We start from the raw sequence: 20865 nt of genomic DNA, 5'->3' as shown, positions 1-20865 counted from the left end.
GTTTGTGTAAATATGTATACATGGCTTGCATTTAATATGCATCTGATTTGAGGAACAGGCCACCCTCAAAACAGAGATGTTAGTAAGATACATAATATAATAAATGTTTGGACTACTCAAATTGCAATCATTCAGGTCAACACATCAAAGACAGCAAGGAAGACTTTCCCAAGGCTTCTGAATATGTTGCATTTTGCCATAACTTTTGTCATAAAGTCATTTAAAATCAAACTTCACACGATTTAAAAATAAATCATTTTTAAGTATTATTTAAGCCGAAACTGTATGGTTAGAGCCCCAGTTTCAGCAGAATTTCATTGATCACCGCACAGTGATTGAGGCGGAAGGCTGGAATTGGGAGCAAGTATCTGGATTTGACAGGTATCCTCTCCGCCGCCAACCCCCTACCAAAAGGTGCCATAGGTGGCAGCGGGGGGTGAAGAAAACAAGCAGAGCTTCCCCTTTTGGGTGGAGCTCTGCTTTAATGCAAGAAATGCCCAGCCTTTAGAACCACTTTTAATTTGACATTCCCGATGGAAAACAGATGGCAAAAAAATAACTGACAGAAGAATTAATCCCTTTCCTACTCTATCCAAAAAAATAATATATATGTGGTTTTCGAATATATATATATATATATATATATATATATATATATATATATATATAGAGAGAGAGAGAGAGAGAGAGAGAGAGAGAGAGAGAGAGAGAGAGAGAGAGAGAGAGAGAGAGAGAGAGAGAGAGAGAGAGAGGAGAGAGAGAGAGAGAGGAGAGAGAGAGAGAGAGAGAGAGAGAGAGAGAGAGAGAGAGAGAGAGAGAGAGAGAGAGAGAGAGAGAGAGAGAGAGAGGAGAGAGAGAGAGAGAGAGAGAGAGAGAGAGAGAGAGAGGGAGAGAGATATGACAGTGGTTCCCCTTTATGAACTGACATATTAAAGATAATGCATGATCGGCCTAACGTGCGTTGCATGTGTATAATACAGCAGGTGTTACAACAAGACATACATTTCGACTGAGTACCCGTTGAGAAGCAGTGGTGAGCATCATCAAAGCTAGCTGATAGCTATAAATGGAGTGGGGCAACTGTCTTACCTCAAGAAATGTCATGCTTTCTCAGAACAGGAAAATAATCACATTTGTTTTATCCATGTAAACTGAATGCTACACCATTCCATGACAGGTATCCATCAACATGCCTGCATAGCAGGCCAGTCAATGGCTATACTACTTTATACAGGAGTAAGGTATAAAAATGGAGGACGTGAACAGTGATGAAACTGCTGAATAAAGTATTTAGTAATTAGAAACTTAGAATTCAGTTTCATTCCAGCATTTATCAGTGTGTACTGCAAAAAATGTAATACTATAGAATTAGTCTTATTTTCCAGACCACATACATTACATAGTGGCCCCATGCTGTTAGCACTATACAGCTAGATAACCGTAGCCGTCACACAAGGAGACTACATGTCTCTGCAGGGAGATAACATCGTGCATCCCACCACTGAGGCTGAAGTGCTATCTACAGACACGTGGCGGCTTTAAGGCCTCCTGTCACATGTAACTGCTTCAAAGACAAACTGGGCCCATGTGTGGTGCCGTGATCCCGGGCGGTAGAGAGGTGTATTCTCTGCGAGGAAGGTGTTAATTCTAGGCTCCCGGACTCCATCATTTCTATAGGGAAAAATACTAGAGAGACACAAAAGAAACTGATCTATCAAAGCCGTTTCCATGGCAACAACTTAATATTTCGGCCCTCTTCAGCTGCGGCGAATTACATAAAATGACAAGATCTTCCATTTGAAAAAATGCTGGTTGCTATGGAAACGCTGTGCTCGCTGAGGTAACACGCGCTGGACAGAGAAGCTGGGGAAGTGAAATGGCAGGAGGAGGTGGTGGTTGTGAAGACCCTTTTAATACAGAGGCAGAGTAAACAGCTACCCCCACCACCACTCCTCCCTCCCTCGTTACCCTGACCTGAACCTACCCCAGCGAAATGTGTTACCTAAAATGCAGGACTGTATACGGGCAACAAAATACCACCTGAATATGCCATATACAGTACCAACAACTGGAGACCGGGTAAAGCTATAAGCCATGCAGAAGGTACACAATCACCCAAGCTCAGGTAGCATAGCCAAGCATAACTGCTAACTGCCCACTTCATACCAGCTATGCCCTATGCACTTATTTCATACACCAGTAGCCCTTTTTTGGGCATTCAAGTTTTACTGGATTGCAAATTGGCAACCTAGAGGCTGAAGAAAAGATTTTTGCACTAGGACCCTATGGCTTTTTGTTATACCGGTTATGGTTTTAAACTACTATGAACCTAGACACAAGAATTGTTTTTATTTTTGTTTTTTTTGGTAATATACATAAAAAGCTGAATATTACAGCAGACTATAACAAGTCTACAATGTATCGCAGCATACACACTCTACCTGTATTACTTCCTTTTTTGTAAAAGGGTCCTCAATGAGATACAAGAGGGAAAATTGTAGTCCACTATCTGACAGTGAACATAACACAAGGTTTATATAATAGGTATATAAAATATGTTACAGTGCTGAATACATGCAATAAATAAAAAAGATAAATGTGGATTGGGTTTCTTAGGGGTTACTGAGCTTTTTCCATAACAAGTGAGCCTATACGTGTCACTTATATTTACTCGCTATATACCCATGTTTTCCAGTCTTTTAAGGGGTATGTGCCCCATTACAAATGCGGTTGTTTAACAAGTAACCCCAGGTATTAGATACTGTATCCAAGCATCCTTTGACACTCACAATTACTTATCTTATAATGGGTATAAACCTTTACTTAAGATCCCTTATATTATAAAAAAAAAAAAAAAAAAAAAGTATTTGCTTGAAATTAAAACTTTAAACCAGTGGTCTCCAAACTGTAGCCTGGGAGTCCGATACAGCCATTTTTTTGCTTAAATCCAGCCCTTTGGGAAACGTTCCTCCTACTCTTAAGGATGGGGCACACCATTTCTCCCAATGATGTGGCACTACTCTCCCCACAACACTAATGAGAGGGCATCAATCCTCCCACTGAACAATGGGCCACTATCCCTCCCTGCCAATGCCAGTGATGGGACACTATTCCTCCCACCAATGCCAATGATGGGGCACTATTCCTCCACTGATACCAGCAATTTGGCACCATCTTTCTCTAATATCAATGGTAGGATATGTTTCTACTACGGTTTGAATGACAGTAAACTGGCCTTTTGTTTAGAAAGTTTGGATGTTGTTGTAGTTGTGATGCATCCAGGTATGACTGATTATCAGCATTTTTCAAAAAATCCGTAATGGTTTCAAACTGGACCGATATTGCTTCAAGAGGTTTTACCGGGGTGATGCCTGCAGTTGCAGGCATCACCCAGATACCATTCTTTAGAGAGACGTCGGCTTCATTGTAATAACCGATGAGGCTCAGCCACTTGGCTGTTATTACAAGCAGCGGGAGGGGACACCCCCCCCCCCCTCCTGCCCGGGCTCTCCTGTCTCACCGGGGTGCCCAAGAAACCAGCCAGCACATCCGCCGGCAGGTCAAAGACCCAAACAAAGCTGATGCTTCTTTAGGGTCTCAGATCTAGAAACCCACAAGCGATGACATAACTTCCCAGATTACTGACGTCTTAAAAAAGTTTTCAAAAATGCAGATCTTGACATTTTGAATACTTTCAAGTGCGGAGGAGGGGTTTGGGGGTCTTATAGACCCTATTACTGTCACAAAGGCTGTTTACATTCCTTGTGACAGCAATAACAGTGATAACTTTTATTTTTTTTTTTAAAGTGTAAAAATTTTTTTTTAAATGTACAGAATATCGGCTATTGGCCTGAGAGGTTGCCGAAATATCGGTATCGTGTAAGGACCGAAAAACGATATCGGTCGATTCGATCCCTAGTAAATACTTTAGCAGAAGTTCTCCACTGATTAGATAAATGACCATATAGCTCAGTAGATACATTAAAGTTTATTCTATCTCTTATATATTCCATCGTGTTCGATACTCATAAGCACTGATGATTTCTAGAGATTTGTCTATTCCCACACTGCAGTGAAGAAGATTTCTCCACTGCCTACCAGTTTTTGGCTTGACAGGAATCTGGGAAAGGCTTACAGTCCAAAAGGATCATGTGATTTCCAGTACTCCAATTTAGTATTGCTACATTCATAAATTAGCTTCTTGCTCAAACGTGGGTGGACATGGAAAAAAATATTGCACCCAGTGAAATAAAGAACAGCATACTATAACAGACAAAGAGGGGTGTGCAAAAGCTGCCAAAACTCAGACTCAGTAGTTATTAGATGGAGCGGATGTGTCCGAGTTGCCCAAAGAACTGCGATTCCTTTCATAAAACGCATGCAAAACGACAGCTGTAAACTTGCCAGTTGCTATGGGTAGCTGCGACACTATACAGATAAGGCCCAAACCTCCCAGGCCATCAGATTAGGATACATATACTGAGTACACATTTATAGAAGGTATTGGTAGTGAGTTCTAAGAAGTGGTCCACTATAAAGATGCATTATTTGTGAACTATAAGAAAAAAAAAAAAACATTTGGCTCAATCCCCTTTCATAAAGGCAAACCACCGTCAACACATTTTTCTCAAATCACATCATTGTAATTATCTGGTATATACAGCCAACCAATCAGAACTGCACATGACCTCCAGTTCACCCGACATTCAGCATGAATTGGGCATTTCCCTATTAATAAACACAAACATTATAATAAGGTAGCAGGCTACAAAACATTAAAAAGAAAAAGAATGTAAAATTTGCCCAAATGCTTACAATCAATTATGTGCTATTAACTATGCCAGCTATCAGTCAACTTTATTGTACAGCATTATATTTATTGTATGGCCTGCGAAAGCTTTAGATAAGGAATTTTTCTGGCATTAAAAAAAAAAAAACAAAAAAAAAAAACTGAAAGCAAAAAAATGTTTTATTTAATAAGGGAAATACTAAAAAACAGTGCAAAAAAAATAAAATAAAAATAAATTATATATATATGTATGTATAATATATACAACACATAAACTGAGTAATAATGGCATTCAGCTGGGAATAAGCAGCGGGATACGGCAGATTCAGGGGGATTATTTGCGTTCCAACTTCCAGCACATTATCACAGTAATTCACATCATTAGCCCTGGGGACGTAGACTTTTCAATCAAGACAAAAGTTCCACCCACAGCTGTAAGCAGCCAATGACTGGCCACCTCCAACCTTCCCGAAAACATTATCTAAACAGTCAGTGCAGGCCCAAAACATTAAACCGGGAGAGCCGTATCGCTGACCATGCAGCCTGCAGCATCTTCTGTCAGTGCGGAGATTATGGCAATAGCAAAAAAAAAAAAAAGCCTACATTTAACCCCATTGGAAAGGAAACAGATGGAAATGCATCGAAAGTCAGAGCCATTCACATTGCAAATAGTTAACACAGCACTGCAGGAACAGACGAAGCCGGGATAAGGGAAAAAAAAATACACAAGAGCAGAACACAGTACAGAACGTCCTGACACCATGCCGTGCCGCTCTCAGGTAAGCATGCAGAACGGCTGCAGCAAGCAAGGCTTACAGGCTTTGCAGTGACATGCAATATTAATAGAACAAGGGCCGAAAACAGTCCATGGTAAACATTTCACAAGCTGGCAGTAGCAGCAGTGCGGGAGGCCAGAGGTGTCAGGTTCCTACCTGCAGGGGCTGAACAGGTCATCCATCACTAGCACAGGCGCAGCTGGCTCTGCCTGAACCCCTCACAGCCTGCAGTTCCTCCTCTAAACTCTATCGCTTTTCCTTACTCTAACTACTCAAAATGGTGGACATGCAGTCAGAGACCTCAGAGAGCTTTCACTGAGCTTGTGCTATGACCTCAGCCTCCACGCACAGCGCTGCAAACTTCCCCCCTCAGACTAAAAAGCACTGAGCATGTGCTGTGACCCCCCTCCTGCTTGTTTGTCGTCCACTCCCCCCCCCTTCTCCTGCACCCCTCCTTTCTCTCTCTTAGCCACAGACCTTCCTACAACGCAATCAATCTCAACCCTGCTGTTTCCGTAAATAAAGCAGAGTACACAGCCTCTGCTAGCACCTCTCCCTGGCATACTAAGCTTGTGTGCGAAGAAAGAGCAGGGGCCCTACCGAGGGAATCTCCAAGTAACGGTGCCTCAAGCTCCCCAGTCATGTAGCCGGAGACAGTGACAGAGCTATGCTGGCAAAATGAGCACTGCCACAAGCAAGCGGTAGGGCAGTGACACCGACACCGGAGGAAAGCAAGCATCTTCAGCCAGCTAATCAACCATCTAACTACTTAGGTTAGTTACCCTTCTGTATTCCAACACATGATTTTTAACGAGGCTTTCTTATGCACACTCTGAATTTCCCTACTAAACAATTGCAATAATAAAAAAAAATAATAAAAAAAAAAACGAAATAAAGAATACCAAAAAAACACACAAACAAAAACATACTAAATGAATGCAAAGCAAGAGAACTCTTAAAACACGGAATTGCATAGGTTATTAATGTAAAAATCAGGATGTTTTGATAAGATGCATTAGTTATTAAAATTATGGTCGACATTTTTTCTTTAAATTACACACTTTATACTTACCTGCTCTTTGCAATGGCTTTGCACAGAGCAGCTCGATTCTCCCCCGTCTGGGGCCCTGGCTCCTCCCCCCTGTCAAGATCGCCCATAGCAGTGATAGCCACTTTTTAAGGGCCCTGGCAATAGTAAAAAAATAAATAAAAAAATGCACCCAAACATGAAGGTGCAAATGGCCCCCAAAATGGCATTCTAGGGTATTTCACGGCATTTCACGGGTTGCCTTATGCAGCCAATTCAAGGAATGGGCTATCAACGCAGGCCCTCTGATTCTTCCTGTATTGCATGGTATTGTACAGTCTGCCCTAGCATTGTAAAGCACTGTGCAAACCTGTTGGCGCTATATAATCCTGTATAATAATAATAAAACGCACCGTGCACAAGAATAGGTTTGCAAGACCATTTCAGCACAGTGCAATGCACGGCATAAAAAAAATCGTGATCAGAACTGCACGATTAATCGTTAAAGAAATATGACGATCGCGGTTCAATCCCCCATAATCTGCCATTTCCACAATTCATGTAACAAGTGCAGAGTGGTTCTCTGCTCACAAGTTTACAGCTGTCAAAAAAAAAAAAAAAAAAAGGCAGTGGCAAAGTTTATCACAACATTGCTCAGCTGAGATAAAAAGAAACAATTGCTCAGCCCTGAGACAAAAAGAAACAAGGTATCATTTGGTTCTTTTAGATCAAAGGGATGAACTTCCTAAAGGAAGGCAGTTTAACAAACTTAACGATTAAGCCTTTTTCTGACATTTGTTGCTTACAAGTTACAAATTTTATTTTTTTTTGCTAGAAAAAAGGACTTTAGAAGCCCCACACACATTATATCCATTTTTTAGCAGAGACCCTAGAGAATAAAATGGCAGCTATTGCAACATTTTACGTCACACTGTCTTTCAAACGTATATCAGTCAATTATTTGGTAATAGGGAAAAAAAAAAAAAAGTGCCAATAATGCCATGCTGCGTCTCATTGACTTCAATGCAAAAAATGGCAGCCACATGAATTACAGTTTAAATTTTTTTTTTAACCACTTGCCCTCCAGAAGGTTTACCCCCTTTCATGACCAGGCCATTTTTTCGGATACTGCATGTGCAATGCTAAACCCCAAAAAAATATTGTAATCCCCCCCCCCCCCCACAAATAAAGCTATCTTTTGGTGGCATTTGATTACCTCTGCGGTTTTTATTTTTTATGCCATTAACAAAAAAAAAACAATATATTTAAATTTTATGCTATAAAACGTATCGAGTAAAAAAATATAAAAAATTCCCAATAAGCGTATATTGATTGGTTTGCGCAAAAGTTATTGCGTCTACATACTATGGGATAAATTTATGGAAATTATTATTTATTTTTTTTACTAGTAATGACAAATCAGTGACTTATAGCAGGACTGCGACATTGCGGTGACAAATTCAACACCAAGACACTTTTTGGGGACCAGGGACACTAATACAGTGGTCAGTGCTAAAAAAAAAATATGCAAGTAGACGTTTTCCTTATTTTTCTTTTTAAGTGGATGTAAACCCACTCTCATGTAAACTACTGCAATATTGGTTATCTAGAAGGATATACATGACTCCTGCATGTATACTTATTTGTCAAATGTCTCCCCTCTGTCTGCTATGAGTCCCGAAAAACTGCAGATTTTGTGGGTGGGTCCGTTTGCCAGGGCTCAGTGGGTGGAGTCGTGATGTCAGACTCCCCGCCCACCTCTACACCTCCCCTTAACATGCATTTTCTCCTGTGTATTTCTTACACGGAACTTCTGCTATGATCACTAACATCCAGTCCAAAACCCAGAAAAGTCCCCACATGACTTAAGCATGCCAAATCATGCCGAGTTGTGGAACAGCCAATCCTTGCTGAGCAGCAGAAGAAAGGAGTGGTAGGGGAATTGAAAAATAATGCATGTCTCTTAGGCTAGTGCATGAGATATGTAAATCACCTGTCACTCACATCAAGGGGAGGATTTGACAAAGTTTTTCTCTATTTGTCAAGAATTTATCTCACTGAACAATAAAAAGAGGATTGCTCAGAGCTGGATTAACTCTTTGTGGCAAGACTGGGCTCTGGGCTGGTTACTGCCTTGCATTTTGTCACCTTAACACATAAGATGTATTAAGCGGTTCTGCACCTTTAAAAAAAAAAAAAAAAAAAAGTAAAGCCAGCAGCTACAAATATTGCAGCTGCTGACTTTTAATAAATTCACACTTACCTGTCCAGGGTCCAGCAATGTCGGCGGCAGATGACGAGCGATCGCTCGTCTCGCTGCTGCCCCCGCCGCCATCCTCTGTCAGGGAATCGGGAAGTGAAGCGTTGCGGCTTCACTGCCTCGTTCCCTACTGCACATGCGCGAGTCGCGCTGCGTGTCTCTGCTGGTCCCCGCTTTGTCCTGAGAATTGTGTGTTTCCCAGAAACACACGGGGGGGGGGGGGGGGGGTGGGGGCACCCACTTCTGGGACAGGACCGCCGCGCAGAAGCCCCCCCCCACCACCAAGATGTATGCAAACCTGGTGGTCAACTACAAGAAATGTCTGACCTCTGATTGCCAACAAGGGTTTTGCCATCAAGTTCCAAGTCATGTTTTGCGAAGGGGTCAAATACTTATTTCACTCATTAAAATGAAAATCAATTTATAAAACTTTTTTGAAATGCATTTTCAAAAAAATTGCCATTTTTTTGCGATACGCCGCTGTGTTACTTTAACTGACAATTGTGCAGTCGTGAAACGCTTTACCCTATAAAATTTATGTTATTATATCTTTTTCATGTGACAACACTGAAGAAATTACACTTTGCTGCAATGTAAAGTAGTGAGTGTACAGCTTTGTATAACAGTGTAAATTTTCTGTGCCCTCAAAATAACTCAACACACAGCCATTAATGTCTAAACTGATGGCAACAAAAGTGAGTACACCCCTAAGTGAAAATGTCCGAATTGGGCCCAAATTGTCAATATTTTGTGTGGTCACCATTATTTTCCAGCACTGCCTTAACCCTCTTGGGTATGGAGTTCAACCAGAGCTTCACAGGTTGTCATTGGAGTCCCTCTCCCTCCCTCCATGATGACATCACGGAGCTGGTGGATATTAGAGACCTTGTGCTCCTCCACCTTCCCATTTGAGGATGCTCCAATAGGGTTTAGGTCTGGAGACAAGCTGGGCCAGTCCATCGCCTTTACCCTCGGCTTCTTTAGTAAGGCAGTGGTTGGTTGTCTTGGAGGTGTCTTTGGCGTCCTTATGTTGGAATACTGCCCTGGGGCCCAGTCTCTGAAGGGAGGAGATCATGCTCTGCTTCAGTATGTCACAGTACATGTTGGCATTCATGGTTCCTCAATGATCTGTAGCTCCTCAGTGCCGGCAGCACTCATGCAGCCCCAGACCATGACACTCCAACCCCCATGCTTGACTGTAGACAAGACACACTTGTCTTTGTACTCCTCACCTGGTTGCCGCCACACACGCTTAATACCATCTGAAACCCAAATTAGTTTATCTCAGTCTCATTAGACCACAGGACAGCATCCATGTGCTTAGTCTGCTTGTCTTCAAACTGTTTGCGGTTTTCTTGTGCATCATCTTTAGAGGCTCCTTTTGGGATGACAGCCATGTAGACCAGTAGACACTGTAGATGCAGTGTGAGGGGTATGGTCTGAGCACTGACAGGCTGACCCCCCCCCCCCCCCCCCTCAACCTCAGTAGCAATGCTGGCAGCACTCCTATGTCTATTTCCCAAAGGCAACCTCTGGATATGACGCTGGGCATGTGCACTCAACCTCTTTGGTCACCATGGCGAGGCCTGTTCTGAGTGGAATCTCTCCTGTTAAACGATTGTATGGTCTTGGCCACCATGCTGCAGCTCAGCTTGAGGGTCTTGGTAATCTTATAGACTAGGCCATGTTTATGTAGAGCAACAATTTTTTTCAGATCCCCAGAGAGTTCTTTGCCATGAGGTGCCATGTTGAACTTCCAGTGACCAGTATGAGAGAGTGAGAGCGATAACACCAATTTTAACACACCTGCTCCCCATTCACATCTGAGACCTTGCAACACTAACTAGTCGCATTGCACTGGGGAGGAAAAATGGCTAATTGGGCACAATTTGGACATTTTCACTTAGGGGTGTACTCACTTTTGTTGCCAGCAGTTTAGACATTAATGGCTGTGTGTTGAGTTATTGGGGGGGGGGGGGGGGGGGGGGCAAAAAAAAAATCACTGTTATACAAGCTGTACACTAACTACTTTACATTGTAGCAAAGTGTAATTTCTTTAGTGTCACATGAAAAGATATAATAAAATATTTGCAAAAATGTGAAGGGTGTACTCACTTTTGTGAGATACTGTAGATTTATGGATTTTTTTTTCTTACTAGTAAAAAGCAGACAAATCTCACACTTTTTGGGGGACCAGTGACACCATACAGTGACCAGTGCTAAAAAAAAATGCACTGTCACTGTACTGACACTAACAGGGAAGTGGTTAACATCAGGGGCGATCAAACTGGTTAAATGTGTTCCCTGGGAGTGCTTGCCAACTGTGTGGGGGATGCTTTAAATGGGGGAAGACCGAGAGCTGTGTTCCTGCTTAAAGAAACACAAGATCTCCATCTTCCCCTCTGGCAGAAAGGCATTCTGCTTTGTTTACATAGGCAGCCCAGATCTGTCTGCCCTCAGGAACGACTGGGGTATCCTGCCAGACCCAGTGATTGGCTCCCGCTGTGCGCAATCATGGCGGGTCGCTGTTGGCGAGCGCCCCAGACCCAGCAATCAAAATCACATATAGGTACGAGATTTTGTGCTGAAGGGCCGCCCTGGTGCAGGAAATGTACGTCGGGAGGCGGTTAATGTGCTGCAACAGTTTGGGTCCACCCTAGATCTGTCTCATTCAATCCAAAAAAACTATGACATACTGTGAGCGCAGGGTGTCATGGAGTCACCCCTAAGGTAATGCCACCATGGTGCTGTGCGCTCAGCATAATGATGCAGACAGCAGCGCTACTGACTGCACAATTGAGGACTACCCAGCATCGGAGAAAGCACAAGTCTGTAGAAATGAGAAGCAAAGGTACTAGTGCTATGCTGTCAAATAGACCCTATATGAGCTAGGGCAGTGATGGCGAACCTTGGCTCCCCAGATGATTTCCCATGATGCTCATGCACTGGGCAGTGTAGTTGAACATCATGGGAAATGTAGTTCCAAAACATCTGGAGGTCCAAGGTTCGCCATCACTGAGCTAGGGTTTCATTAGCATACTGGTTACACATGGTTTTTTGGTCCACACAAACCAATGAAAGTGCCAAACATCAAATGTAAATAATTTAATTTGACTCCTAGCAGAATAAATCTAATGAATTTCAGAGCCAAAGACCCCCCCCCCCCCCTTCATCAAGGCTACAAAACAGGTCCAAATGTAGCCTTGCTGTACATGTATGTGTGCTTGTTTTGTAGACCTGATGAAGGGGTAGTGCGTTTGGCCCCTGAAATATGTTCTTTTTTCTGCTATGAATGTTTACAATAAAATTCCCTGGACTCTTGAGAGTTTGCTTGGTGGTCTCATTGGTTTGTATATCTCTTTAGGACATGGCCACAGGCAACTAAGCGCGTAATATGAACAAGCTGCCCAAGCTTCAGCATATAGACGTGACATTAGGTCTATGGGACAAATAAAAGTCAACTTATATTTTCCATCCAAGTTGCTGACAACATAGAATCTGCTTGAGTACCATTTGGCCAATATGGAAAACCTTGATCAGGTGTATTGGGGTTTTTTTTTGTTTATCATCGTCTAAAAAATATCAATAACCAAATTTCAAAGATTTGACCAGTTCACCTGCATTTCAAGTTGGCTTCAGTGACCTAACCTTAAAACTGCAGATCAGCCATATGAAACGGTTGCTAAAGAGCCATTACAGAAATAGGAGTGAAGATGGCCAAGGCTATTTACCAAGAAAATTCACCAACCCAGCCACATCTCCATGCTTTATTCTGTTGAGAAATCATTATGAAAAACACCCCCTAGCATTTCTAGCCACAGCCATTATGTGTAACAGCAAATAGTTAATGCAGCATTTACAGTGAGGGAAAAAATTATTTGATCCCCTGCTGATTTTGTACGTTTGCCCACTGACAAAAAAATTATCAGTCTATCATTTTAATGGTAGATTTTAACAGTAAGAGACAGAGCAAAAAAATCCACGTCTTTAAGGTTTCGAGGCTGACGTTTAGTAACTTGAACCTTCAGCTCCCTCCACATTTTGTATGGGATTAAGGTCTGGAGACTGGCTCGGACACTCCAGGACCTTAATGTGCTTCTTCTTGAGCCACTCTTTTGTTGCCTTGGCTTTGTGTTATTGTCATGCTGGAATACCTAGCCACGACCCATTTTCAATGCCCTGGCTGCGGGAAGGTGGTTCTCATCCAAGATATGACAGTACAAGGCCCTGTACATCGTCCCTTTAATGATGTGAAATTGTCCTGTCACATTAGCAGAAACTCTCAACCAAAGCATAAGGTTTCCACCTCCATGTTTGATGGTGGGGATGGTGTTCTCGGGGTCATAGGCAGCATTCCTCCTCCTCCAAACATGGCAAGTTGAGTTGATGCCAAAGAGCTTGGTTTTGGTCTCATCTGACCACAACACTTTCATTCAGTTCTCCTGTGAATCATTCAGATGTTCATTAGCAAACTTCAGGCAGTCCATTTACGAATAATCGCTGTTGTCACCCTCTCACCAAGCTGCTTGGAGATGGTCTTGTAGCCCATTCCAGCCTTGTGTAGGTTTACAATCTTGTCCCTGACATCCTTGGACAGCTCTTTGGTCTTGGCCATGGTAGAGATTGGAATCGGATTGCTTCTGTGGACAGGTGTCTTTTATACAGGTAACAAGCTGAGATTAGGAGCACTCCCCTTTAAGAGAGTGCTCCTAATCTCCGCTCGTTACCTGTTCAGAAGACACCTGGGAGCCAGAAATCTTGCTGATTGATAGGGGATCAAATACTAATTTCACTCATTAAAATGAAAATCAATTTATAAAACCTTTTTGAAATGCGTTTTTCTGGATATTTTAGTTATTCTGTCTCTCACTGTAAAAATAAACCTACCATTAAAATTATAGACTACCGTAATATCTTTGTCAATGGGCAAGCAAAAAATAAAAAAAAATCAGCAGGGGATCAAATACTTTTTTCCTTCACTGTACCTCCTGGAATCCATCTGCACTGCTTAGGTGGAAAAAAATCCTTCCTCCAGAAGAAAAAAAAAAGCCCGCTCCTGGGATGTATGACATCATTTAAAAGTTAATATAATATACCTTCCTACGTATAAGGCTAGCAGCATAAGGATTAAAATCGGCTAAACCAAAATGCTAAAATTTTATTGCAGTCTACAAATTCTTAAATGTGATGGCTGCATTCGTTTCCTTTTTTTTTCTTTCCCTTATTTTCACCTGCCAATCTGAAAAAAGTCAGTCTGTTTTTCAAAAGAACAAGTTGTCCTATAGATGAAGCAGTTAGAGGGATGAGACAAAACCATTTACAACAAAAGGTGCCTACAATGATCAATTTTTTTTTAGTGCATCTAAACCTGCTAGTAAATCTAACACTCTCCTCCCCCCCCCCAAGGTTAAAGGAAGTTCATTTTTTGCAACATGTCACACTCTCTACGCACCCGCTGTCACATTTCAAAAACAGCACAGTTGTGTTGGCGGAGTTCTGTAAATGAATGAACTACAAGTCCCACTGTGGCAGACAGCGTGTAGTTTTCAATCTAGGGCAAAAACGTTGGTGAGCGCTGTCATCGTTTATTGACTTTTCCAGCTCTTCAACAATTTGCCAGTATGAAGATATGGGCAGACAGCTGCACTAAGTGTTTGCAGGAGCTTGGCATCGCTCCCGTGATACACTGATAATGGGTGCAATGCATTATAAGCTGCAGTGTAAAAACATAAATGCACATTTTACCTGCAAAATTGTGTATATATATATATATATATATATATATATATATATATATATATATAGAATTTTTTTTTTCTGCATAAGGTGAACTTAGCCTTTAAAAATGCTGCTGTCCAAAGGTTTCCCTGTGCGCCTTCATTCAGAGTGAAATCACTTTAATTCGGGGGGTGCGTGTTACTGGCCAGATGAAAACAGAGGGTAGAAAAGAAAACTGACGCAGACACCAAATCTAATGACTAACTGCAAAATATTAAATTGTTTTGGGTGTGCTTAAATATCGCTTTAATGTTGATTGAAAGAGTGAAGTTCCGATCCTTTGAGCCTTGGGTAGCCTTGTTGGCACCTGGCTCGACAAAATGTAACTGAAAAAATGAGTCGGGTGAATAACTTTTCTGAAGAACAGTGGCAGCACATGATCAGATGCAGACACTGCCTGGGAATTCAGACGGCTGCAGGTCTTGAAGCTGTCAAAATACAATAGCCCGCTACAAGTGGAAATAAGGAGCTGGGTCTGATCCACTGAACATTGTCACAGCTGCTTTTTCTTTTTTTTTGTGTGTTATCTTTGCAGCAAATAAACCACTATGTCACTTTTGAGTCCCCCAATTTCTCCACCACATTTAAGCCCTGAAAAAACGGGGAGGTCTTTGAGCGCCCATCACATTTTGGCTGTTATGCGTAATGTATGTAATGCTTCTTGACCGCTCTTGCCCATTGAAATCAATGGAGCAGAGCGGCTATATCGCTGACATAGCGCTACTGTAGCAGCGCTTTGCGGTGGTTTTAACCCTTTGTCAGCCGCTAGCAGGGGGTAAAAGCGCCCCACTAGCGGTGGAATAGGGCCACAAAATTGGCAGTAAAGCGCCGCTAAAGATAGCGGTGCTTTACCGCTGATGCACCTACCACCCCAGTGTGAAAGGGGCCTTATTGGATTTTGTACAGGTGAATACAATAGCAATGCAGTTTCCTCCATCCACACTCGTTAACGTGGATGAGAAGATAAACTGATTTCTTTTTTTCAATCCATGGGGCTGATGGAGAGGAATGTGGATGTAAACACTCAAATTGTCTCTTCCTGTTCAGCATTGGGAGTGAAGTCTTGGCATACACTGTGTGACAGCTGATTGGAGGAAAGGCACACACCCCCACTCCATATAGGCAGAGGAAGGAAGGAATGTGCTGTGAATAGACCAACTCTCTGCTAATCTATTTAAAGCACCCACCTTGACACAAATTGCAGGCTAGATTTATCTCCGAGAAGTTGTCAGAAGTTATCATGCTAATAACAGAAGAACGGAGCAACAGAAACACATGGGACTTGGGGCTTTGGAGAGAGCCTAGCCTTAACTTCTACAGTTTTTTTTTTTTTATTTTGCATAGCTTTGGTTAGAAGAGGGATGGGTTAAAAAAATCCATGAAAGTTTATTTGCAATGTCACTGTTAGACCCCTTTCACACTGGAGGCGTTTTTCAGGTGCTACAGTGCTAAAAATAACGCCTGCATAGCGCCTGAAAAAAGCCTCAGCTGCAATCCCAGTGTGAAAGCCCAAGTGCTTTCACAATGGGGTACTGTGCTGGCAGGGTGTCGCAAAAAGTCCTGCCAGCAGCTTCCTTGGAGCCGTGAATACACTGCGCCTTCCCATTGAAAACAATGTGGCAGCGCCATGATACTGCCGGCAAAGCGCCGCTGCAGCAGTGTTTTGTGGGCGGATTTAACCACTTTTCGGCCGCTAGCAGGGGGTTAAAACCGCCCGCTAGCGGCCAAATAGAGCCACTAAACCGCTGGTAAAGCAGCGATAAAGATATCGCCACTTTACTACTGACACCTGGGGCGGCTCAGTGTGAAAGGGGTCTACTTTTACAGTGCCATTCATACCCTTAATTTTCCACAATTTGTCATGTTACAACCAAAAACGTATTTTATTGGGATTTATGTGATAGACCAACACAAAGTGGCACATAATTGTGAAGTGGAATGAAAATTATAAATGGTTTTCCAAATTTATTACAAACAGTGAAAAGTGTGGCATGCATTTGTATTCAGCCTTCGAGTCAATAGATTGTAGAACCACCTTTCACTGCAATTACAGCTACAAGTCTTTATGGGGATATCTCTACCAGCTTTGCACATCTAGGAGAGTGAATTTTTTGCCCATTCTTCTTTGCAAAATAGCTCAAGCTCTGTCAGATTGGATAGAGAGCGTCTGAACAGCAATTTTCATGTCTTGCCACAGGTTCTCGATTGGATTTAGGTCTGGACTTTGACTGGGCCATTCTAACACATGAATATGCCTTTGATCTAAACCATTCTATTGTAGCTCTGGCTGTATGTTTAGGGTCGTTGTCCTGCTGGAAGTTGAACCTCTGCCCCAGTATCAGGTCTTTTGCAGACTTAACAGGTTATTTGGCTTCCCTGTCCTTGCTGAAGAAAAGGATCTCCACAACACGATGCTGCCGCCACCATGTTTCACAGTGGGGATGGTGTGTTTGGGCCGATGTGCAGTGTTCTTTTTCCGCCACACACAGCGTTTTGCTTTTGGGACAAAATTTTTTATTTTGCTCTCATCTGGCCAGAGCACCTTCTTCCACATGCCCTTAAAAACAGTGTTTAAGCCCAGTCTGCATGATCCCTTAAAGAAACTCCAGGTAAAATCCTAATTTACACTTGCAGTGGGGCCCCCCTGTACGGCAAGGGTTAAATGTAAAATTTTGTCTAGGGGAACATTCAAAATCAGTTGTACTTACCTTGTCCCCCCTCCTGCAGGCCTTCTCACAGATTCAAAGCTGCTTCTGTTTGCCATGTGTTAGGTTTTGCATTTCCTTTATCTAGAGTTACTTTGATTTCCCTTCTGCCTCCTGAAGAAGCCGTTGGCATCACAAAACATGTTAAGGATGATATAATTTATGGAGCATTAATGTTTTCCTATATTGTGATCTTGTTGTGTTAAAGTGTTACTAAACCTACAGCAGTAAAATCCGTATATGCAGAATAGCATGCTCGTTACTCACTGTGGAGGGGTTAATTCTCTGCATTGTGCTCTCTAAACCTGTATGGACTGATCCTTCCCCTCCTGCAGGGTCTCTCTGGGCAAAGCCAGATAAGACACAGTCAGAGTGGACATGCACATGCCCAGTTTGGTCTCTATTGCTGGAGAGAATATTTCCAGTTTGAGCTAAGCTTTTCAGGTCACATAGTATTGGCATCACACATTAGGGCATGTATACAGATCCTCAATGACAGTCCAGCCCCTCCCTCCTCCATGCCTAGTAACTAAAAAGAACACAGTGGGTGGGATGTCACATCTTGATTGATGGATCATCTGCCTCCCAACAGGCTATAGTGGAAATCTCCTCCTACCTGAACACTCAGCACTCAGGCAGACCCTGCAGCTTTACCATGTGACTGTGGTGTACAGTTCAGCCAAAAAGGTATATAGTGGCAGTATTTTAATGTAAAAAGAAGATTTATAAGCTGTGGGCACTCGGGGGGGGGGGATGGCGCGGATAAACGATTTTCATATTACTGGGTTTAGTAACACTAACTCATATGATGAGCATTAGTTCACAATGTTATAGGTAAAGATTTACTCTCATTGAAGGGGTATATTATGTATTTTAACAATTTGTGTCGGTTTTCATAATGGTTTCTCAATAAAATATTTTATTCTGCAAAGTAATGTTGTATTTGTTCATGGGGCACTGAGAAATTCCATTTCTGTCCTATTTTTCGATTCAGAAAGCAGACAATCTACCAGCACGTTTTAGGAGTGTGAGAGGAAACTGGAGTACCCAGAGGAAACCCACACAGGTAAAGAGAACATTCAAACTCCATGCAGATAATGTCCTAACTGGCATTTGAACTGGGGACCACAGTGCTGCAAGACAGCAAAATGTCTGTATCCAGAGCTCAGCTTTCACCAATGTATGCAACAATGTTAGTCTACAAATCCACAATAAAATGTGGTGAAGCAATGCATGACACACATGAAAAGTTACATTTACACCAGTGCACATCACACGGGATAACACTCAACCAATACCATTTGGCTCAGTTACTAGCAAAAAAACATTCCAAAGATGTACCCTGCATCAACACACAAAGGTATTCATACACACTGGATTTACACCGAATAGACACACCAGTTCAGTCTATGCTTTAAATGCCACAGAAATGGGGGACAAAAGTAATTTTAGAATACCACTAAGTGCCATAAAACATTTTACCAGATATAGCCATAGCTAGAGAAACATGATGATACCTATGGTAAAGCCTAAAACTAAAAATCTGAATGTGGAATTACTATGATCATGGTCTGGAAATCACTGACTTTGAGCCTTACCAACAACCATTTTCCTGTGCAGTGACAGTGCTTCAGTGGACAATAAGGTCAGGAAAATTACCACTTAAAGCGGAGCTCCACCCTAAAGTGGAACTTCCGCTTATTGGACCCCCCCCTCCGGTGCCACAATTGGCACCTTTCAGGGGGTGCAGATACCTGTATAGTACAGGTATTTGCACCCACTTCCGGCATAGATATCCGCAGAATCTGCGGGTATTTACGCCACTTCCCGACAGTCCCCCGCTGTCTGCTGGGAAACACACGGATCCCAGAGACAGCGGGGACCATCCTTATTGCGCAGCGCGACTCACGCATGCGGCTTCACTTCCTGATTCCCATACCCAAGATGGCGGCGGCAGCACCCGAGAGACGATCGAGAGATCGGCTTCGGGTGCCGACATTGCGGGCGCGCTGGGCGGGTAAGTGTCCATATTTTAAAAGTCAGCAGCTGTAGTATTTGTAGCTGTTGTCTTTTAAAAACCCAAAAATGGCGGAACTCCCACTTTAAGCCGACCATAGATGATTCAAATCTTGGCTGGTTCAGCAGAGACTGGCCAAGATTTGAACCATGGGCAGGGGGAAGTGTACCCAAGTAGATCGTTCAAACCATAGTTGCAGCAAAGAAAATTGCACTGTCCATGGCAGGCTTTAGTCCTGAAACCACTGAGCTATATTATTTAGTAACAAAAAGAAACCTGTTTCAGGAGGGGTGCATAGAAGGTAGCCAACAAAGGCAAGCCTTTTAAAAGTCTTTCATCTGAACACACTACTGGGCGTCTCCAAGCTGGCGGCACTTTGGAATAGTTTCAATAAGGCAGAACTCCTGTGCTATGGCTTATGGAAATGTTCAAGGAGTGATGTCAATTCTAAAGAGATGAACAGAAAACCTGTAGGGGAGTTGCTGAGATATGAGTGGATGTTTTGTCTTGTGATCATCACTGGTCACTTCATCAGATCCTGCCCTACATGCCAAGCACCTGTCTATCAACATTAACGCGGAAGTAAACCCATCGATCTAACAGTTTGAAAAAACATGGCATGCCGGAAATGTTAATTGTCACATTGGCTGTGCTCTCAACCAAACTGTCAAACCATCCAATGGCTGGTGTCATAACTGATCACATGTGCAGCTTCATGGCAGTTAAAGATTCAAGGGAGGCCAAGATGGCAGCTTCCTTGGCTGAAAACGATAGGAGGGTTTACTTCCACTTTAAGACTTAATACGGACAGATGTTAGTATACTTTTGCAACGGCAATCCTAGACTGTTAACACACAACTCTATACAGTGGTCAGAAGCGCTGTAATTCACCTGCACAAAGATATCGTCAGTGAAGTATATTTTTTTTTATATGGAACCATCAACACAAAAATTTATGGAATCTGCAAAGAAATAAAAGCAGCAACAGGCAAGCCATAAACATTTGCAAAACATTTCTGTTAGGATTATAGCAAAGGGGAAACTGTGCATCTATCCATTGTCCAAGCATACAGGTCATAGTCCTCTGCTAGAGCCTAATGTATCAATCTCACACTAACCATCACCGTCTTCAAACCTAAAAACAAGATTTGCAAAATACCCATACACAGACAGACCGATATTTGCAGATCTTCAACAATGAATTAGCCCTTTGAAACAACCTGCGGTGCTATGGGTTCATTTCAAGCAGTACCTCCTTGCAGGCGAGTATTGCAATCTTTGTCATCCAACAGGAAAAATTAAGCTGGGTCCAGGCAAATCCTTAACCAAACGTCATGTGACAATGCCTCCTCTGCCTATAGGCACCCTTTAATAAGACAAAATTACCAAAACCCGCCTCCGGTTTAACACTAAACACTACTTTGTTAGGATTGACACTATGTATATAGCAGAGTATCAGTTTGTGTTAATGCACAGGCTTGCATAGGTTTGTGTAAACGTGTCAAAATTAGGA

At 42.5% G+C, this 20865-nt stretch overlaps 1 protein-coding gene across 10 annotated transcripts in view; it reads right to left on the bottom strand.

The window, feature by feature from the left end:
• RERE (arginine-glutamic acid dipeptide repeats) overlaps positions 1–20865 on the bottom strand; it is a 498733-nt gene that overhangs the window by 82816 nt on the left and 395052 nt on the right. Inside the window, exon 1 of one of the 10 annotated variants that reach the window (XM_077458069.1) lies at positions 5722–5946. The exons of 8 other annotated variants lie outside the window; for them this stretch is intronic. In XM_077458069.1, the coding sequence (XP_077314195.1) occupies positions 5722–5747 (26 nt within the window). In that variant the 5' untranslated portion in view covers positions 5748–5946. Of the gene's footprint in view, positions 1–5539; positions 5686–5721; positions 5947–20865 lie in introns of those variants that run through there. One more of the 10 variants, XM_077458070.1, reaches the window with a different exon arrangement.

The sequence above is a fragment of the Lithobates pipiens genome, unplaced genomic scaffold (genome assembly GCF_037356315.1).
Source record: "Lithobates pipiens isolate NorthernLeopardFrog02 unplaced genomic scaffold, aLitPip1_a1.2 Scaffold_27, whole genome shotgun sequence".
NCBI lineage: Eukaryota > Metazoa > Chordata > Amphibia > Anura > Ranidae > Lithobates > Lithobates pipiens.
This window is presented reverse-complemented; position numbering and strand designations above follow the sequence as displayed.